The 19406-nt window shown below is 45.9% G+C and overlaps 1 protein-coding gene across 2 annotated transcripts in view; it reads right to left on the bottom strand.

Annotated features, from left to right (window-relative positions):
- Window positions 1-19406, bottom strand: part of LOC147890138 (phospholipase D beta 2-like) — a 124507-nt gene that overhangs the window by 69736 nt on the left and 35365 nt on the right. For both annotated transcript variants that reach the window (XM_087390179.1, XM_087390180.1), the window contains exons 5-7: window positions 16746-16811; window positions 16472-16619; window positions 9488-9636 (exon numbers count right to left, since the gene is read on the bottom strand). In XM_087390179.1, coding sequence (XP_087246305.1) covers window positions 9488-9636; window positions 16472-16619; window positions 16746-16811 — 363 coding nt within the window. The remainder of the gene's footprint in view (window positions 1-9487; window positions 9637-16471; window positions 16620-16745; window positions 16812-19406) is intronic.

Here is a 19406-nt window from a genome sequence, read left to right as displayed (position 1 = left end):
GGGAAGGGGCGGAGGCAGGGGGAGAGGGGGAGCAGCAGGGAGAGGGGGCGGAGCAAGGGGGGAGGGGACGGAGCAGCAGGGAGAGGGGGCGGGACAGCAGGGGGCAGAGGGGAGCAGCAGGGGGGAGGGGCGGAGGCAGGGAGAGGGAGCGGAGCAGCAGGGGGGAGGGGAAGGAGGCAGGGAGAGGGGGCGGGACAGCAAGGGGGAGGGGGCGGAAGCAGGGAACAGAGGGAGGGAGGGAGGGACAGGCAGGGGGAGGGGGCGGAGCAGCAGGGGGGGAGGGGGGGAAGCAGCAGGGAGGGGCTAGGGACAGGCTGAGGGGGGAGAGAGAAGGGCTGAGGGAGGGGGAGCAGCAGGGGAACGGGGAGGAGCAGCAGCTCACAACGAGCAGGATGGCTATCTACAACTTTTCTTTAGATCTTAGAGAAAGATTTGGCGTGTATCTCTGGATATCTTTGTCGCACTGTCCGCAAGTCTCAAGAAACTGCGCTTCAATCCGCTACAGCAAATAGCTTTCAATTGGGATGAGCTATTGGATAGTGAGTTGGCAGATAATACGGCTGTTTTTTTGGATGCCACACCATAGACACTCACCTCAGACAACATTGGATTTGCTGCAGCAGGGGCTCATATTAATTGGAACAAATCCAATGGCTTTCGGGATTAGTGATGAGGACACTCCAGACTGGGGGATTGACATTAGATTCTATTTCTTTTATTTATTTATTGCCTAGAAATATTTTCCAAAAAAATGAACAAGTGGAAACGTTGCTCCTAGGACACCCCTAGTTGTAACATCATCTCAATTATTGTCTCATGCTTCATCTTGTTTCTCTACTTAAAGTAGCTATTCCTCTCCCTCGAATCATAAATAACAATTTCAAACTCTTCTATTTCCCCTTGTTGGTTCCTCAATGGTGATATTGATCCTTTTGGAAGGCTTCAAAGTGGGCTATGCATGGCAGCCACGGTTTGGCCATTCTACTCCCGGATTTTGAGAACACTTATGACTGAGTAGACTGTGATTTCTTGCTAGGGTACGCTACTGCATTTTGGTTTTCTAGATGCTTGGATTAGAGGGGTTTCTATCTTGTATAGATAATCCCATAGCCAGGTGCTTATTGAAGAGGTTAGAGAGTGCGGTTTCAGATTTCCATATCATTATGCCAAGGATGCCTTCTTCCCCGTTTCTTACACTTTTTCATGGCTGAAGCTAGGAGCTTATTTTTGAGATCTGGAACAAATATTTTTGAGCTGAGATTTCCCCTAAGGTAGGATGAGGAGCTTCTGGATAGTGAGCTTGTTGTAGATGACACTACTGTTCTTTAGATGCCACTCCTCAAATAGAGATTTGGGGGCCACTGAAACAGTTAGCTCCCTATTGCTTCTTGCTCCCCTTAGCCTCTCCCTCCCTCTCTCTCAGCCTCTCTCTCTTTTTTTGTCTAGAAAAAGGTAGATTCTATTAATGCTTTGAAAAATGCCACTCAAACAGCTTCTAAAAGGAGCTGTTGATGTAAATAACACAAAAGAAATAGGTTGCCAGCTATAAGGAAAACCACCTCACCACCTAGAGAGATTGCGAAACAGGAGCTAGTAACCAAGATGGTGGTCTATACATCTAGCGAATACCCTTCACAGAATGGTTGTAGAAGACTCCGGCCGGCCATGCCTGGCAAAAACGCTCTTGCTTTCGACGGTCGCTCTTGAGTGTGGAGTACCTCGTGCCCAAATGGCGTGCAAAGTGAAGATGATATCCTGCCTGATGGCTAGTAGAGTAGCCGTCGGAGAAGTCGACTGGCCTCCCATCACCCGACTGCATCGAGCGACCCAAATGTTCCAGGCAATGATGTTGGAAACTGTCTCCCACGCACCATCCTCCGGAAGAGGGGTGGACGTGAGCGGGAGGGATGAACTGCATAATGAATCTCAATCTGGCAAGCCTACTGTCCATGTATCTTGTAAGCCAGAGAGTCAGGGTCAATCGTGAAGGCGTGTCCTCCCTCTATGATCCAGGCTGCCATCCCCCAAGTGAAATCCCTGCTCATCCTCTATGTGCTAGCTGCAATCCTGAAGGACGCCATCCATATCCGCAGTGCAACTGGGCAACCCCATAGGCAGTGAGGGATCGTCTCCAAAACTCCATCCACGCAGCCAGTGCATTTGCCATCTACCCAAATTTGCTCCAGCCAGGGGCCGATGGGTAGACACGCGTGAGCAATCAGCCAAAAAAAGTAAGAAATCTATCGTCCAAAGACGAGGCCAGAAGTTGGCTATGACCTCTCTCGGGACATCCTGCTCTAACCAATGGCGTTCCCTTGAGGGGAACCATGCTGCTGCCTCAAGCTGTGAACGGCGCCCGATGCAAGTAGTATATGAAAAGAAGGAGACCTCCTCCACCCGGTCCGAATGCCCTATGCGGGTGAGCTAGAACCACTCTCCTGGATCCCACTGAATGTCTCATAAGGGTATGCCCTCCCAAATTCATAGGCACCACACTGCTCCCTCCGGGGTCGATAAGGCTATGGAGGGGTCAATATACCAAATCGTGCCCAAACGGCCCACTATCCCTACTCTTTGCCACTCTAGGTCCTCCAGATCCACCTCTACCTACAACGAGCCTCCCAGTCCCAACCTATAAAAATGAGATTGGTGGGATCCGAGAGACTCACAAAAGAAGCATATCCGAAGCGTCGCCCTTGTCCGCAAGAACTGACCTGACTAGCACTGGGGGGTCCAAGGTCTTCGTAATCCCTCCCACCATGAGTCTGGGATCGCCGCCTCAATCTCTAGCATCCTAGTACCTACTCCTCGGAGGTGAGAGAGGGCCTATCTGCGGGCCTCTGTCTCTCGGGGAAGCAACCTCCATGCCCCAAAGGATCTGGACAGTGCACTGTCCCACTGTGCCCATCCGATGTGAGTCTTTTGCCCAAGCATGTGGAATGAGCTCGCCCCGTGTAAATACCTCTGGGGCCATCGCCTAGGATACCGAAATTCATACCCCTCCGCTTCTGCCAATGGCTAGGGACCACAAACCTCTGCAAGGGAGAAGGCGACATCAACATGTGATGTCTACTGCTAAGAACATGTGCTCATGAATCAAGAGAAAGTCAACTGGTCTACCTTCCAGAGCCCGCTGCAATTCTTGATGGAAAATCAGATACTATGACTGGCTATTTGCATGGTCATGAAGCCCATGCACATTCCAACTCTCCACCGTCAAACTCATAGAGATGGGACGACAGTGAACAAGGCTCGCCTGTGCGTGGGAGCTTGCTCTAGGAAATCGGACTTCAGCAACTTTGCTGAGAATTTAGAGGGAGAGTAATTTGCCTCCATGCGCTAATGGACCAGTGCCGCCATTGGCTCAATCCCTACCCTCCGTGCCCAATACTGCATAAAAGAAACATCTATACCAAAAAGGTCGGCACACTGCTAGAGCGTCCAGTAGTGGAGTTGTGTGAATATGTCTTTGGTGGCAAGCGGATCACTGCTACTGCCAAGCCTTTGACCCTGGCTTTGCTGGGGAAAAACCAAGCTAAAAATATGCAGAACCACCATGAGCGAGCCAAAGATCCATGCCCTGGATCCCATCCACTCGTCCATCATCTGGTATACTTGGTGCTCCATCGCGTCAAAAATCTCTGGAGTCCACTTCTCCACCCCTGTGGAGGCAAAATGGAGGATCCGAACTGGGTGGGTGCAGGATCCTACCGCGCTGATGCCCCCTTTTTGGGGCTGCAAGATTTGAATGGTCAACTCCAGGGGCATGGGGTATATGTCCAGGATCTCCATATAGTTCCAAGGTCCCAACCGCCAAACTGCCATGCCAGAGGCCTCCCCACTCCTGCCAAATGCTGGGGACAATCCTCTAAGGCCCTCCCAGGTAGAAGGCAACGTCAGCATGTGATGTCTGCTGCTGAGAACATGTGCTCATGAATCAATAGAAAGTCAACTGCCAGAGCCCGCTGCAATTCTTGACGAAGAATCAGGTACTATGGCTGGCTGCGCGCATAGTCATGAATCCCTTGCACACGCCAACTCGCCACCATCAAACTCATGGAAATGGGAGGTCGGTGAACAAGGCTCACCTGTGCGTGGGAGCTTGCTCTAGGAAACCGGACTTCAATGACTTTGCCTGGAGTTTCGAGGGAGAGTAATTTGTATCCGTGTGCTAATAATAAACCACAGTCGCCACCACTGGCTCAATCCCTACCCTCGGTGCCCAAACATCTACGTCAAAAAAATCAGCACATTGCTGGAGCGTTCAATAGTGGAGCTGTGTGAGAACCATCTTTGGTGGCAAGTGGATCTCACTGCTACTTCCAAGCCTGACCTTGGCTTCGTTGGGCCTTTGACAGTGAAATGGCTGTTATAAATTTGAGCAAGTGATTAAGATACGACTACCCTCACAACTCAGCTCTCAATAAAACACGTGAAATATAAGGATCTCTGGACATAGAATGATGACAAAATTGAAAAACTCTCACTATGCAATGATCCTGAATGGCGACACAAACAAATCTTTATTGACTGAGTTAAACTGACTATTGAATCCTCAACCCTACGGGGTCTGTTGGCAATACAAAGCATGAAACTATCTAATCTATGAGCAGCTACTCAGTATAGGCTCCTATAGGCACTAAGCCTCGACAAAGAGAGTGCCATAGCCGACTGTGATTGTCTTTGTAGAAGGGAAGGCACCGACTACGTGAAGAGCCACGCCCTTTCATGCATGAAACCGTCTTTGGAGTCGCCGCCTCTAGAACCATCTACTCGCAGCACCTCTCACCACGTACTTGTGCATGCATGAACTCACCAAGCACCTGCATGGACCAATCTCTGCTCAACGTCCACGTCCAGTTGTTCTTCATGAGCCAATCCCTGCTCATCTTTTCATGCATTGGTCCACAAATAGTTCACGTGCTATATCCCAATGAGGCTTGCTGCTAACATTCCCCCCCAGAAGTTGAAATGGGAAAAGAACAATCTAAATAGACTTGTCGCCTTACACCACAAAACATACGCTCAAACATACATTAAAAAAACACTAGTGTTCACAAAAGAACCTCTGCTCACAAAGAGCTCAACAACCACAAGATGCTCACAAAGAGCCCGTCTCTTGGCAGTCAACATTGCCCTCTCGATCTCTCAGAAATATTAAAAGGCCCAATCTTGATCATTTAGATGATCTGCTTTGACCAACATAGTGACTTCTTCCTTTTTTCTTTCATTTACTGTAAGTGCCTTCTCTTTTCCCTTATCCATCTTCAGTAGCTCATCACGTTTCTTGGTATAACAAAACCTTTCAATGTGGCCATTTTTACCATAGTAATGACACTTCCTATCTTTTCGAGCATCACGAGTAGATTTCTTGTCAATCAAAACATATACTCTTGGATCATAGACAAATACATTGTTGCGCTTCTCCCCACTGAGTAACATCCCAACACAATCAAGAAAGTCCATCTCCTCATCAAGATGCAATATACGTACCACTTCTCCATACTGATCAATAGGTAAACTTTTTAGTAGGATTGCCTTTTTATTTTCATCTTCGATCTTTGCTCCAAGCTCATTTAGTTGCCTCATCAAGGCTGGCATCCTATTTAGAAACACCACGAGTGTCTCGTCTTCTTGCATTCGTAAGTCAAATAGATCTTGCTTAAGATTAGCTTTGGAGTGTTTCATGCGCACTCCAAACAACGTCTCTAGCATTTGCCAATTCTCTGCTGCCGTGACCTTCATGTGAAGATGGTGAAAAAACCCGGGTCCTAGAACTGTCCCATGTAACCAATAGCCTTCTCATTCTTTGTCTCCCATGCACTCTTCTCTGCTTTTGATGCATTTTGCTACAATTCCCCATAGCCCCTTTCGCATGAACAGTAGTCGAGTAGCAAGTTGCCAAGACAAAAATTTTGCCATTGAATATCACAAGAACTTCTCTGTTCTTATCCTTCTTTGATGTATCCATCACCAAGACCTAAAGGGATTTAGAAGAACACAAAAACATGCTATAGCAAGCACGTCTAGTGACATCTTTTCCTTCCTGGGACATCTACTTCTCGGTTTTTTAAGCCTCTGAGGAACAACTATGATTCGGTTGTCAGCGTAGCTAGACCTCCTCGACACATGCTAAGAACCTCGTCAGCAATCTCGCGCACACCACAACTCTCAGGACCAATTGCTCTGATACCACTTTTATAAATCTGAGCAAGTGATTAAGATACGACTACCCTCACAACTCAGCTCTCAATAAAACACATGAAATGTAAGGATCTCTGTACATAAAATGACGACAAAATTGAAAAACTCTCGCTACACAGTGATCCTGAATGGCGACACAAACAGATCTTTATTGACTGAGTTAAACCGACTATTGAAGCCTCAACCCTACGAAGTTTGTTGGCGATACAAAGCATGAAACTATCTAATCTATGAGCAGCTTCTCAGTATAGACTCCTATTGGCACTAAGCCTTGACAAAGAGAGCACCATAGCCGATTGTGATCGTCTTTGTAGAAGGGAAGGCACCAACTACGTGAAGAGCCACACCCTTTCGTGCATGAAACCATCTCTGGAGTCCCCGCCTCTGGAACCACCATCTACTCTCAGTTGCCATGCCACCTCTCGCCACGTACTTGTGCATGCATGAACTCACCAATCACCTACATGGACGAATCTCTGCTCCAGTTCTTCTTCATGAGCCAATCCCTACTCATCTTTTCATGAATTGGTCCACAATAGTTCACGTGCTATATCCCCAATGAGGCTTGCTGCTAACAATGGCTCCCTATTTTAAGAGGTGCTTGCGATACAGTCATCTCTTTGGACTGCTTAGAGAGGACTGCACAGGCAAGGACAAGGAGATGCATCCATTGGCTAGGAGTTTTCTTTAGGAGTTCTCATGCAGGTTATTTGCATCATTTAGAGGTGATATGGTTCTTTATATATTTCAAGATGATTGGAGACTCGTCAAACTACTAGCTTGGGAATTATCGAGGATATTTTTGTTTTCCACATCATCACGGTGTTGGGTATAGTGAGGGCTGTTGTTATATCGACCCCCATCCTTCTCTATTTACAGGAACTTCATTGTTACATGGTAGCTGCCTCCTTTAGCATTTATCATGGGACCCTGGAGAGTGGAGATGGACTGATGCAGAGGGCCCCATTGATGGTAGTATCCCTGTTGTACTCTGAGTTTCTGATCACCACAGACTCCCACCAAGAGTCACACCTGGGTCACATCATGGTCACCTGAGCAACATGCCAAGGTTGTTAGACCTTGGTCACACCTAGTCGCATCGTGTTCACATGTGTTCACCTCTTGGTCACTCTGGAGAAAACTATACATGGCTTGGACATGACTTGGCAGTACATGACTTGGACATGACTTGATAGTACATGACTTGACATGACTTGGACATGACTTGGACATGACCTTACATGAATTGACAGTACATGACTTGTACAAGACCTGGACATGACTTGGATATGATAGGAGCAATACATGACTAAAGAGTACCAAACCTCAACCTCGACCGACCATGGTCAAAGTTGATCAGAGTGAAGTACTGGCACAATGGTGCACAGGGGTACACCTGTTGGTGCACATGGGAAGCAGTCTAGCAGAGTGCACAGGTGCACCGGCGGTACCTGTTGGTGCACATGGGAAGCAGTCCAATAGTTAAGAGGTATAGGTGGTGCACCAACCCTCGAAACCAACTAGTGTCAGGAGCACATGGAATAGACAGGAGTACATGGAGCACGGGATTCACTGACTCAGAACAGGCTGGAGTGTTACAGAAGCCATCAAGGATGAAGCGGCCGACAAACGGTGGAACGGCTAAGGATGCAGGAAGAATCCAATAGGAAGGAGGGAAGGAGATTTCCAGCGGGGGGAGCAGATGAGGAGAAGGTGAAGAGGGGGAAACGGGGAAAGGGGGGACATTCTAGCAGAGGCGGAAGGTGTGAGTGAGGGAGTGAGAGGCTAGAGTCAAGAGCTCGCCTTGTGTGGATCTTCTCATGGTGTATCAGTCATCTAGCTTTCTAATGATCTATGCTACCTCCCATCTCTGCTCGCTTCTCTAAGATCTCTTCCCGTTGTGTTCTCCTCCCCTCCTCCTCCTTCACCTGATACAACGAACCTTGTGTCATGTGGTTGGACTTCTGCTCCGTTCATGTCGAGGGTTGGCTTTTATGATGTTAGTCTTCTTCTTGCTCACATCACTTCTGCACTTGCAACGCTTGCACATAGTTGACACCATCGACTAGCACTCACCTACACACCATCAGTGACACCTACGGCATGTCTTACTTGCTTCTCACATCAGTGGCCCTAGGCCTCTGGTAATACTTCCAGAAGTGTTAGGACCCCCCCCCCCCTTCAGACAATCCCTCTTCAGCTGCACTGACAGATTCGGAACTTACGGTGGTTGCCTACCAAGAGAGCATATTGGGAGAGCTTTGACGTTATCTCCCCTGTCCAAATCTAATTTTGGAGGCTTTTGACATTACTTCTCCCTCCCAAACCTACTTTTGGAGATTCCTCAAGCGTTCCTACAGGAGGAGACAGATTTCCATGTCTTCTGGCTATTCCAACATGGCGGTCTACCACTTAACCTTGGGAGAGGTTTTTAAGCAGATCCCCAATGCCCACGATGCCTTACAGAGATTCAGTCGATATAGCAACTGCTCATATAATCTGGATTACATATCTTCTTCTAGGGATTACATGCAAATAATAGCACTTTCGATTCGTAGAGGACCCCCCCAGGTCCCAATGCAGTCCCTCTCTCAAGTTTTAGGTACCATCCTTCTGCTACAGATTACTGCTAGTCTTGCAACCTACCAGCTTTGGTGATCTAGATATATAGAGTCTATAGAGGGATCTCAGACTTAAACATCTAAGTCTCATTGCATCATATGGCAGGACATTATAAACACTCTCATGGTGAGTTGGAGCAAGATACACACACATGCTTGCACAAACAGCTGCACCCATAGCTATATACAGATGAATGGAGAGCATATCGGCCCATACAAAGCAAATGGGATGAACCTTTTGGCAGAAGCGAAGAAAGAGATGGCCAGGTTGGCAACCTGTAATGAATACAATAAAATAATGATCCAGGCTACAGAAATTTGTCCTTCTAGACCTTCTTGTTCAATTCTGACAACTATCAAGGCAGGTTCACAAACAACAGAAGGAACTGGAAGAATTACAAATCAGGAAAAAAAAAATATATCTTATGATATATATACGGTTGTGCTCCTACAGGTTTCAACAAGAGGCTGGAAGAATATAAAATTACATGAATATCCCAGGTGAACAGAAAGCTACATGACACGAATAGCATACACCAACTATTACCCAGACAGCTTTTCAGATATTGACCTCCCTGCTTTACATTATAGAAATGAAGACCTAGCTTTTATCATACTTGCAACACGTTTTCCCTTGAGACTGTCATACAAAGAGACTATACCTGAAAATAAAGAATTTCTTGTACAGCATTACTGCGAGGATCACCTTCAGGCCACATTGGGATCACCACATATACAGCAAACCGCTCCTTTGCCTTTATCTTGCTTACAATCTTCAAAGCAAGCTCAATAGGAACAAGGTGATTTGCACCTATTCAAAGTTGCTTCAAAATTATCAGTAACTAAAAGCCTTCTTTCAAAAACTCTCTAACCATTTTTCTGTTTCCCCACAATCTCTGAAAGAAATGGATACCATTAAATAGAGTCAAGCAATGTATCTAATTTATTTTTATTCAAAAAGCGTAAACAAGTTAAAATTCAAAAGGACAGATGTATGTCAGGAAATACTGTCATCAGAGGTGCTCCCCTGTCCTAAGATATATCCAGATAAAACTCACCTCATATCAAACTCATGAAAAAAATAAGGAAATTGTCCCTAAGAAACCTAGATGTGTATTCTTGGATAATGAAGACCCCGGTGAAACTGTTCCAATGGCTTAGAAGGATGTGATTTTAGAAAAACCTGCAACATATTCGTTTCTTTTCTTTTACAATAAAGAGACTTCTATGACATATAAACAGAAAATACAATAAAAACAGGAGTAGCTCCTGTAAATGCCCCAAAAAAAATTACAAATAATCTGGTGGATGGTGGTCACAATGACTTGTAAGGGCCAAAAGACATATATGATCAAGCCCCTCTTTTGAGGCCCCAAAGACGAGGGTGGTTCGAATAACTTGTAAGGTCTAGAAGACGTTTGTGATCAAGCCCATCTTCTGAGACCCTGAAGATGAAGTTGGTCAAAGGGACTTGTAAGGGCTAGAAGCCAAAGATGGTCAAGACAATCTTCTGAGGCACGAGGATCAAGTTCGTCAACACAAAGAAAGAAGGACGACGACCCATGCAGCGAAAGGGAGGCCAGCCAAAGGAGCTGAACCCAACAAAGGCCAACACCAAAGCTGAAGATCAATGAGTGAAAACCGAAGGACCAAGGATGGACCAAAGGAGACCATGGACTCAACACAAGTGGTAGTTGGCATGAAGGAGCTACGAGCTTCGAGGGATGTGGCCTTCAAAATAAAGCATGACACCTAGAAGCACCAACATAGTGTACCTTGACTGTGCAAGACCAAAGGAAGACTGGCGGCAAAAACATTAAAGAAAGGTGTCTTTTTGAACGCAGGGTTATGATGACGAGAGCGTACTGACATTGATGACGGAGGTCGAAAACTAGGATTAGAAGATGAAGGATGAAGACGGAGACCAACAAAGGAACTATCTGGCCGAAGGTGAACAGGGCCAAGAAGGAATGACGAAATTGTAGCTCCAAAAAGATGAAAGATGAAGGCAAAGATGATAAAGCAAAAGCAGCAGATGAAGGTGACCAGCAAAAGCAGAAGGCAAGAGCAAAAGACGGAATACTAGGACAACGAAGGCGTGGGGAAGTAACGAAGGCATGGGGAAGTGTCAAAGGCCAAAGAAATGAGGACCCAAGTGCGTAGATTCCGAGGCAGCGGTAGTGAGCTGACAAGCCTCTCGCTGCTGCAGACTGAAAGCACCACAAAGCACGATAGTCAACGCCTCTTGACATGATGGTAGAGGTAGGGATATCAAGATAAGTATGGCTGAGGAAATTCAAGAACAAGGTGCAAGTGACGAGGGAATCCAAGCGGATGCCACATATGAAAGGTGATTAAAGGGCATGCCCTCTTCCATTGTGGGGGTTAGAGGGTCGATAGAGGGTAGACACTTTGCTGGACGGAAGCCGATGTTAAGACCACAGCTTCGGCCCTGCGTGGTAGTTAGGACAGTCAAAGGTGCAAATATTTTAGTTGCTCGGTGGTGCAGTCCCGAGCTGTAAGCTTTCAATCCCCTTGAGGGAAAAGATTTTATAAAGCAACCCATGTGTTTAACGAAGAAACATGATATGTTGCAAAAGTAAAGTAGGAAGCGACCGCCATCCAAAAGGTGCCAGCCTATTTCTCTCTAGCTAACGGAATGAGTCTCTTGCTCTGCTACTAAGCCAAGATAGCTATACTCGCAAACCAATCTAGAGGCATTGAGAAACATCATCGCCAAAGGCAAGGTATTGCTCAGATTCGAAACCAAAAACAGTCTTCCGAGCGCACCAGATACGCTACGTGAATACCGTAGACTGGTACAAAGGAAGAAACTAGACTTCGTTCGTCGAAACGAGGAGGAGCTACTGAACATTTTGTTTAGTAACAACTCTAAGGACTTCTGGCGGAGATTTCTAGGACGGTCCCCTCCGCCACTCACTGATACCCAGATCTGGTTTGATTATGCACGCACACTTTATGACATCCCAAATCAACCAGTCCCTAGCCTCTCACACATGCCTCGTCCCACATCCTGCACCCTCTTCACTAGAGGAGGGGTAAAGGATGCTGTAATGAAACTTCATAATGGCCGAGCGAAGGATCATGAGGGACTATGTACTGAGTTCATTGCATATGGGATTAACCTCCTAGCCCCGATCTTAGCAAAGCTTTTTAATGAAGCGGTTTGTTTGGGATTTCCACACACTTGGACCATTAACACTATCTCACCCATCCACAAGGCAGTGGATCCCATGAGCCCGGAGAACTACAGGACCATTATGATTGGACATGTCATGTCCAAGATTTATGCATCAGTACTTGACTCCGAGGTTAGCATACTTGCAGAGTGTCGAGGACTTAGAGCAGCAAGACAGGCTGGATTCCGGCATGATCATGGAACCATGGACCACATTCTGACGCTCAGATGTATCATCGAGGAGGTGAGATCACGGAAGCAAAAGGTTTATTGTTGCTTTGTGGATTTTCGCAAGGCATTTGACACAGTCCCGAGAGCCCGCCTCATACGGCGCCTACAGGACTTGGGTTATGACCAGGAGATCATTTGGGCTGTCATGGCACTTTACGAGAGAGTTTTTGGCAGAGTTCGGGTAGGATCCGGGTGGACAGACGAGATCATGAGTACCATCGGGGTCAAACAAGGGTGTCCTTTGTCGCCTATCTTGTTTGGCCTCTACATTGACGAGCTTGAGACAGTGATGCAGACACAGGGGGGTGTAGGTTGCTCTCTTGCAGGCACGCTGATCCAGATTTTGCTCTATGCAGATGACGTGGCTCTCTTGTCTTCCTCAGCAGAGGGGCTTCAGAGACACCTAGACGCACTACAGTCCTTTTGGCAGAGCAGAGCGACTACCCAGGGAGCGGCGCATATGCACACTATGTGACATACAGGAGGTTGAGACAGAGGAGCATTTCATCTTCAGGTGTCCTGTGTACTATGAGATCCGAGGACGTTTCCACTGCCTCTTCAGAGATAGTTATGGGATTTTAGCCCATTTCCTCTCCTACCCAGACCAGCGGTGTTTGGCAGGTTTCATTCATGAGGCACTTAGACACCGCAAGAGGATACTCCAAGCACGGAGACAGGAGCAGACTTCTTCCTCGGTTGATCCCTCTCAGAGCTCTATCACGGAGTTCTTTCAGCTAGATCACATGGATCCCAACGAGACGAGGCCTCGACACGACCGTCACCCGAAACCCGTGACCCGACAGCTCAGACAGAGGGTCGACACACAGATCACACTTGGAGACATCCCCTCCTTGTTTAGAGTTGGAGCCCGACCGACGGGGGTCACAGTAGCCCTGGTTAGATGTAGAGCTATGACCAAGAGACATGCCAGGACCGCACCTCTGAGTGGCCGACAACACTCTATTGCCGACTTCATGCCTCCACTGCCTCATCCATCCTGATATCTTGCTGTTGCTGGGGATGATGATGATATTGATGATGATGCTGAGATTGATATATAGTCGACCACCGACATCACTATGTTGTACTTAGGACTTAGTACTGCCATTCTGCATTTTTGGCATTTTGCATTTTGCATTGGTATGGACGCTCGTTTAGTAGCTCCACTACCACAGCTCGTTGTATCAGGATTTTCACAGTCTCATAGACCCATCGGTCTTCCAAAGACTTTAATAAACTTTCTTTCTTTCTTTCTTTCTCTAGTAAAATATGTTCTATGAATACATGTGCTTTAAAGCATTTCTAATGTGCTTTATTTGTGCTTTTCATGTGCTTTTATAGGATTATATATCCTAGCTGTTAGGATTTCTTCTACTTACATGTGCTTTATGTGTGCTTTCTTTTGTAATATTATGTACTTTAATGTGCTTTTCTATGCTTTCTATTGTGATTTTATGTGCTTTCTCAAGGCTTTCTCTTGCGATTTTTAGGCACTTTTATGGGCTTTCTATGTGCCTTCTCTTGTGCTTTTTATGTTCTTTCTTATGTAACTTATGCTTTCATGTGCATTTTACTTTGTGAAGAAGAGCTCATGTTCTTTGGTTTGTTTGTTCTTGCTGGTGCCGTTCTAGGGATTGCATCATTCAGCTTAAGAGACCGATCAGAAATTTTCTTTGGAGTGGGCTTGATGGCACAACAGATGCTTTAGCTAGGGTGGCTTGGGAGACACCCTCATCCTCCCTACACAGGAAGGGGGTCTCAATATTATTGATCCAGATTTACAGTGCAGAGCTTTACTCTACAAGATGGTGGTGTGGGGACTTATGCCAGGGCAGGAGCCGTGGAAGGCATTTTTTATTAGCAGCATACAGAGGTGCACACCTTCATCAAGAGGAGACTGGATGGGCAGTATTAGATGGATCTTCACCACAGCACACCTCAGGTCTCCTTCGTCCCCTCTCATGGTTGCCATCCTGAAAGCATGGGCCAGCTTCAGGAACCTCTTCGGAGAATTCCCCCTTCCTCTCGCGAAGAGATTAATGGGCAACCGGTCATGTGGAATGACAGTATATTGGATGATCGTGGCAGACCACTTGGTGCTTCACTCTACATGCAATGGTCCAGATGGAAGAGGGGACCTGCCTCATCTCTGGGGTCATGGAAAACTTTCCGGAGGCTTCCAGAGGAGACTAAATCTCAGTTGACATGACATCTCAGAGGGAGTGCAGGGAGGATCTTGCAAATTGAGGCAGCCCTTCCAGTGGATTGGGTAGACATAGATGATATGCCTCTCACTTGCTCCACTTGGGCAGGTGCTTTTACGAGAGGGGGTGTTCCTCTTCAGGTTTTGGCCTTTCGAGATGCACATGGGGATGCCTTGGTTTTTTATGTGCATGATGGTGGCAGATTGTTCAGGTCCACAGAGGACATCTTGCTTGAGTCTGCCTTTCAACCTATCAAGGTTGTAGGTCTTTTGGTGCAGGGATCAGATTTAGAGTGGTTCCTTGACCCAGACCCTCGGCTTCTCTCCACTGGATCTTGGAGACTTTGGCTCTACGGGGGAGTTCCCATTAGGTATTTGCAGCGGGACCCTGGAGAGTGGGAGTGGATTGACGTAGGGCATCGAGAGAAGAGCATCCCCTTCTTTCGCTACACGGTTAGTAATGCTAGGAGATTCCAGCTCAGTAGTAGAGATTGGAGACCTTCTAAAGTTCCTATTGGGAGGCATTTGATATCACTGCAGATTTGCAGAGGTGCTTCTGGAGGAGACTCTGAAAATCCCACAGGAATAGAAAGATCACTCTTTTCTTTTGGCTTTCTATCCATGGTGGGATTGCAGTGAACCTTTGGAGATCCAGATTCGGAGCTGACCCTACTTGCCCTCATTGCCTCTCTGCCTTGGAGACACAATTCAGCATTGCTTATGGGATTGCAGACAAGCGAGGATGATTTGGATGGGGGTAGCCAGGATTTTCAGTCACTTTGTGCACTCCCCATTCTTTATGACATGGGGCTCAGTGGCTTGGCTTTCTCTTACTAGGCCTCAGGTCTTTTATGAGAGACATGACTCTTCTCGGGCCATTTCGATTCGATGTCATCAGGTTGAGTCCTGTTCTTTGGATGTGGTACCACACCTTCCTTTTGCAGCTGTACATGCCTCTGTGGATACCGCTTGGGAGATACTGGCAAGCATAGCAGCCTGGCATATCTGGAGAGCCAGATGCACAGAGGCATTGGAGGGAACTCGGGTTCATCCCTCACACACATTGGCTAGTATCTGGACAGATATCTGGACAGACACCATACATACTTTGATGGCCGTATGGACGAGTATGCAGGGAGACTCCCGTGCAACCTCAGCTAGGAGGGCTTCGTTCTTCAAGGAATGGAAGGATTCTCCTTTCTTCTTTGAGACTCCTACAGGGTTGAGGTCGCACTTTCAGCCTCAGCCTTGGTTGTTTTCTACCTCATTTTGAGGGGTTTATTTATCCTCATGGTTTCATGATGTATTCCGCTTTGAGCTTGCTCTCGCAGGTTTTTTCTCTTAATAGAAGTCTCTTTCTTGAAAAAAAAAAAAAAACAATAAAAAAGCATATCATGGCTCAGCATAATAGTAGTTTCTAAAACCAAGGACAATTTAGAACAAGGGAAAATATACTACAATACTTTTCTCTAATCTAAGCACCAAAGGGTTTCACTCTTTGAAAGCCCATATAGCACATGTGAGCAAACATGTACTTCACATACCCTTATAATTAAAGTTACATACATGTTTGGATCTTGAATTAAAATATCCCCTATGTATATCTACATGAATTAATTAGATAAGGATCTGTCAACATACGGTGAATATTTTAGGGATTACATGACTTAATTGATCATTCATCAATATCATAAACACTTAGCATTTGTTTGATAGTAAATTCATGTCTGATTAGTTCTAAAGCATTTTATTCCCAGCTCACCTGTTTTCCAGATCAGGACTTATAGAGAATATCTTTACATTTTTTATGTTGAAGTAGCTCAGCATAAACATGCATAAACATATTTATGAACCAAGCCCACTTTCATACCAACGAGAAAATTTGTGCTGTCAAGAATTTACAAGAAAGCACAAGGTTTACATACACACAGTGACAACTGTCTTTCTATCCAACAACCAAAAGGTGCACTTTCGTTGTGCTAAGGTGCAAAAGATGCTCATAGATGGACATACCAGCATTCTTGTTGGTTGCCCAAGCAAAGGAGGATCCAAGAAAATATTGATTCTCAATATAGATAAAGCGTTGAGCAGAGCGTATGGCATTGACATAGGCTGTATGAATGCTCATATCTGTAACAATGTTCTTTCCAATGGCAAGTCCCTGCATTATTAAAAATTTTGAAAAGTCAATACTCAGCAGACTCTAGTCAAAGTGTGATAAACTCGTAATCAATAATCTACCTTTCTTTAAAAAGAGTGACATGTGACCAAGGATACAGAAACACACCTTGTTTTTTGCTTTTGCCACTTTGCCTTCGAACTCAACAGATCCTGAATCTATTGACCTAAAAACCTACACAATAGAACATAATTTAGAGGAAATCTCTCTCTCTCTCTCTCTCTCTCTCTCTCTCTCTCTCTCCCGTTAATTTACCTTTTATCTACAAAGCAGAGGGTTTTCATTCATAGGGGTCTTAGCACAAAGCTATGATGATGGTGTAATTTTTTCTAGTTGTATCTAGAGGACTTGTGTACAATACCAATTGGGGAAAACGCGAGTCACTAGCCCACCTATGGGATAGAAGGTCACCAACCCACCTATAAGATTGGAGCTCAACAACCCACCTAAGAGGTCACAGGTCACCACCTCACCTGTGACAGGTCACCAACCCACTATGGGATAGGAAGTCAATAACCCCCTGTGGCATTAGAGTAGTCACGAACTCTCCTATCTTATCTCATGAAGAGACCATGGCATTGTCCTTGATGAAGTTATAATTCTGCACATAGATGTCCCCCTTTGTACAGATTGTATTCAATCATATGATAGTGAATAGGACAGTTTACTTATGTGGGATTCCACCGCATCCTTACTCCTATATTGTTCTCAATTATCTCCCTCTCCCTACTCTTTACATTGACATCTCCTACACTGAGTCCGTGCACATCACCAAAATTCTTGAAACTTGGTATTGGCAGAAAGGGGGGAATGATTGTCGTGAACTTAAGGACAAAATGTGAACTCCTATGAATTATGACCAAAACACATAAAATCAAGATGCAATCCTTACCTTCTAGTCCTCTCACTCAATTCTTGAAGGCCTCCAACTGTTAGCTAGGAGCATTCTCTGCATAGACACTATGGCCCTAAAAGACAGCACAAGTCTTTCCTCCTCCACATAAGAGTTATCCTACCATGATTGCCAAACGTGCCTTGGTTCTGGCTTGTGCTCTTTGGGAGGGATTACAGAAGCCTGAGGCCATTTGTGTGAAGAGTTGCTAAATAAAGCGATCTTGTGTAGAGAAAATAGCCAAGTGAAAGGAAGAGGTACAAGAGACTAGACAAATTACAATCCGAGAGAGATGCTACTGCAAGAACTATATTAAGAACTACAACATCCATAATGAGTGTCCCAGAGCAAGAAGTGGCATGTGGCAAAAATTTCAGGACAGGAACTATATTAAGAACTAAACAATCTGTAATGAGGTTGTCACAGAGCGAGAAGTGGCATGTGGCAAAAATTTCAGGGTAGGACCCTTGCTGCTCTCCCTGCTGCTCGACCACCCGCCCTCCTCCTTGCTTTGTTTCTGCCTGCACGTCCACCCTTCCTATTGCCCTCCTCCCTAGCCTCTCTGCCCTCCCTCCCAGCCTCCTGCCCCCCATTGTACAGCCTATAAGGCACATTTACAGACTATAAGGACGTGCATACAAGGCCGTACATCCCCCGCCTGCTGCTTGTTTTGCCATCGTTGCAAGTTTATTTTCTTGGTCAAATAGGAGGCCCTTAATCCCATCCATACAGAGATTGACACATTTTATGTGGATGATTGGACCTTGGGTAGAGATGTTACTATTTGCATTGCCCCTGGGTTATATTATTTTGATCACTTTCTGCTTATTATCTCTGTTTTAGAGCCTCATGCTCATGCTAGATCTGCTTATATTAGGATTCGATATGCTTTCAATGTAAGGGGGGACCTTTCAGTGGTTATGCAGATTTGGGATTCCTAATTGCAGGATGGTTTTTGTTCTCTCTTACTTTGGCAGCAACTCTCTCTAATGTTAGTGGTTTTTTTCACTCCATCTATACTATATTAATGAGGCTATTCAGTTAGGACCATGGAATGAACGTGAGCCATTAGATCTAAATCGATGAATGGAAGCCCTTAGATTAAAATCAGTTAAGTTGAAATCTTGAACCAACATTGACCCACCCGCAGTTCTGTCTAATCTTCATGCGGCAATATCTCTCCCTGCCCTGGAGATCCTACACACACCAAATCCAGGCTTGACGTAGGTATCTCTCTCTCCATGTCTATGTCTCGTCCCTCATGTTCATCACGAGGCCTTATTGTGAGGCGATTTGACAGAGATAATTTTGGTTTGGAAGCAGGGGATTCATTCGTCCTCATGTGGATATTTGGCTATGGCTGCCGGCAAACATACGATAAGGTGAGGAAGATAGATGGAGGAGACAGTCTCTCATGTGTAGCACTTGGAGAGCTGCTGGCTATGAAGCCAGCATGGATTGCTTCACCTTTCTGTCGCCCCTTATCTCACCATGATTTTCACACGTCCCTCCGTTCAATTTTCTCAAATTTTGCCATCCTGAATCAAAGAAAAGTGATGTATCTTCTTCCCTCCTCCGCAGAAAAGTGTGTATCTTCCTTTTGCATCGGGACTCTCTTCCTTTCTTTTGCGTTGCACTTTTCCTGTGCTCATGGGTACACCCGCGTTGCTTTCTGAATGCTCAAAAGTTTTGGCTTGGTTGAATCTGAGAAGCCATTCTGCAACTTTGGGCGACTTTTGTTTATGCCATTTCTGCTTGTGATCTACCAGATCCTATAGTTCTGTCGCTTTCGTAGCGCTATGGATCTGACCCTATGATCCTTGTCACTTCCCTTTGAGTTTACAAACATTGAAATGGACTCTGTCGATCATGTAAGC

Source organism: Dipteris shenzhenensis, chromosome 19 (assembly GCF_047967505.1).
Source record: "Dipteris shenzhenensis isolate YYH24624 ecotype China chromosome 19, Dip_SZ_1.0, whole genome shotgun sequence".
In the NCBI taxonomy this organism is placed as follows: domain Eukaryota; kingdom Viridiplantae; phylum Streptophyta; class Polypodiopsida; order Gleicheniales; family Dipteridaceae; genus Dipteris; species Dipteris shenzhenensis.
The sequence above is the reverse complement of the archived record's forward strand: the minus strand, read 5'-3'. Positions and strand labels throughout refer to the sequence as shown.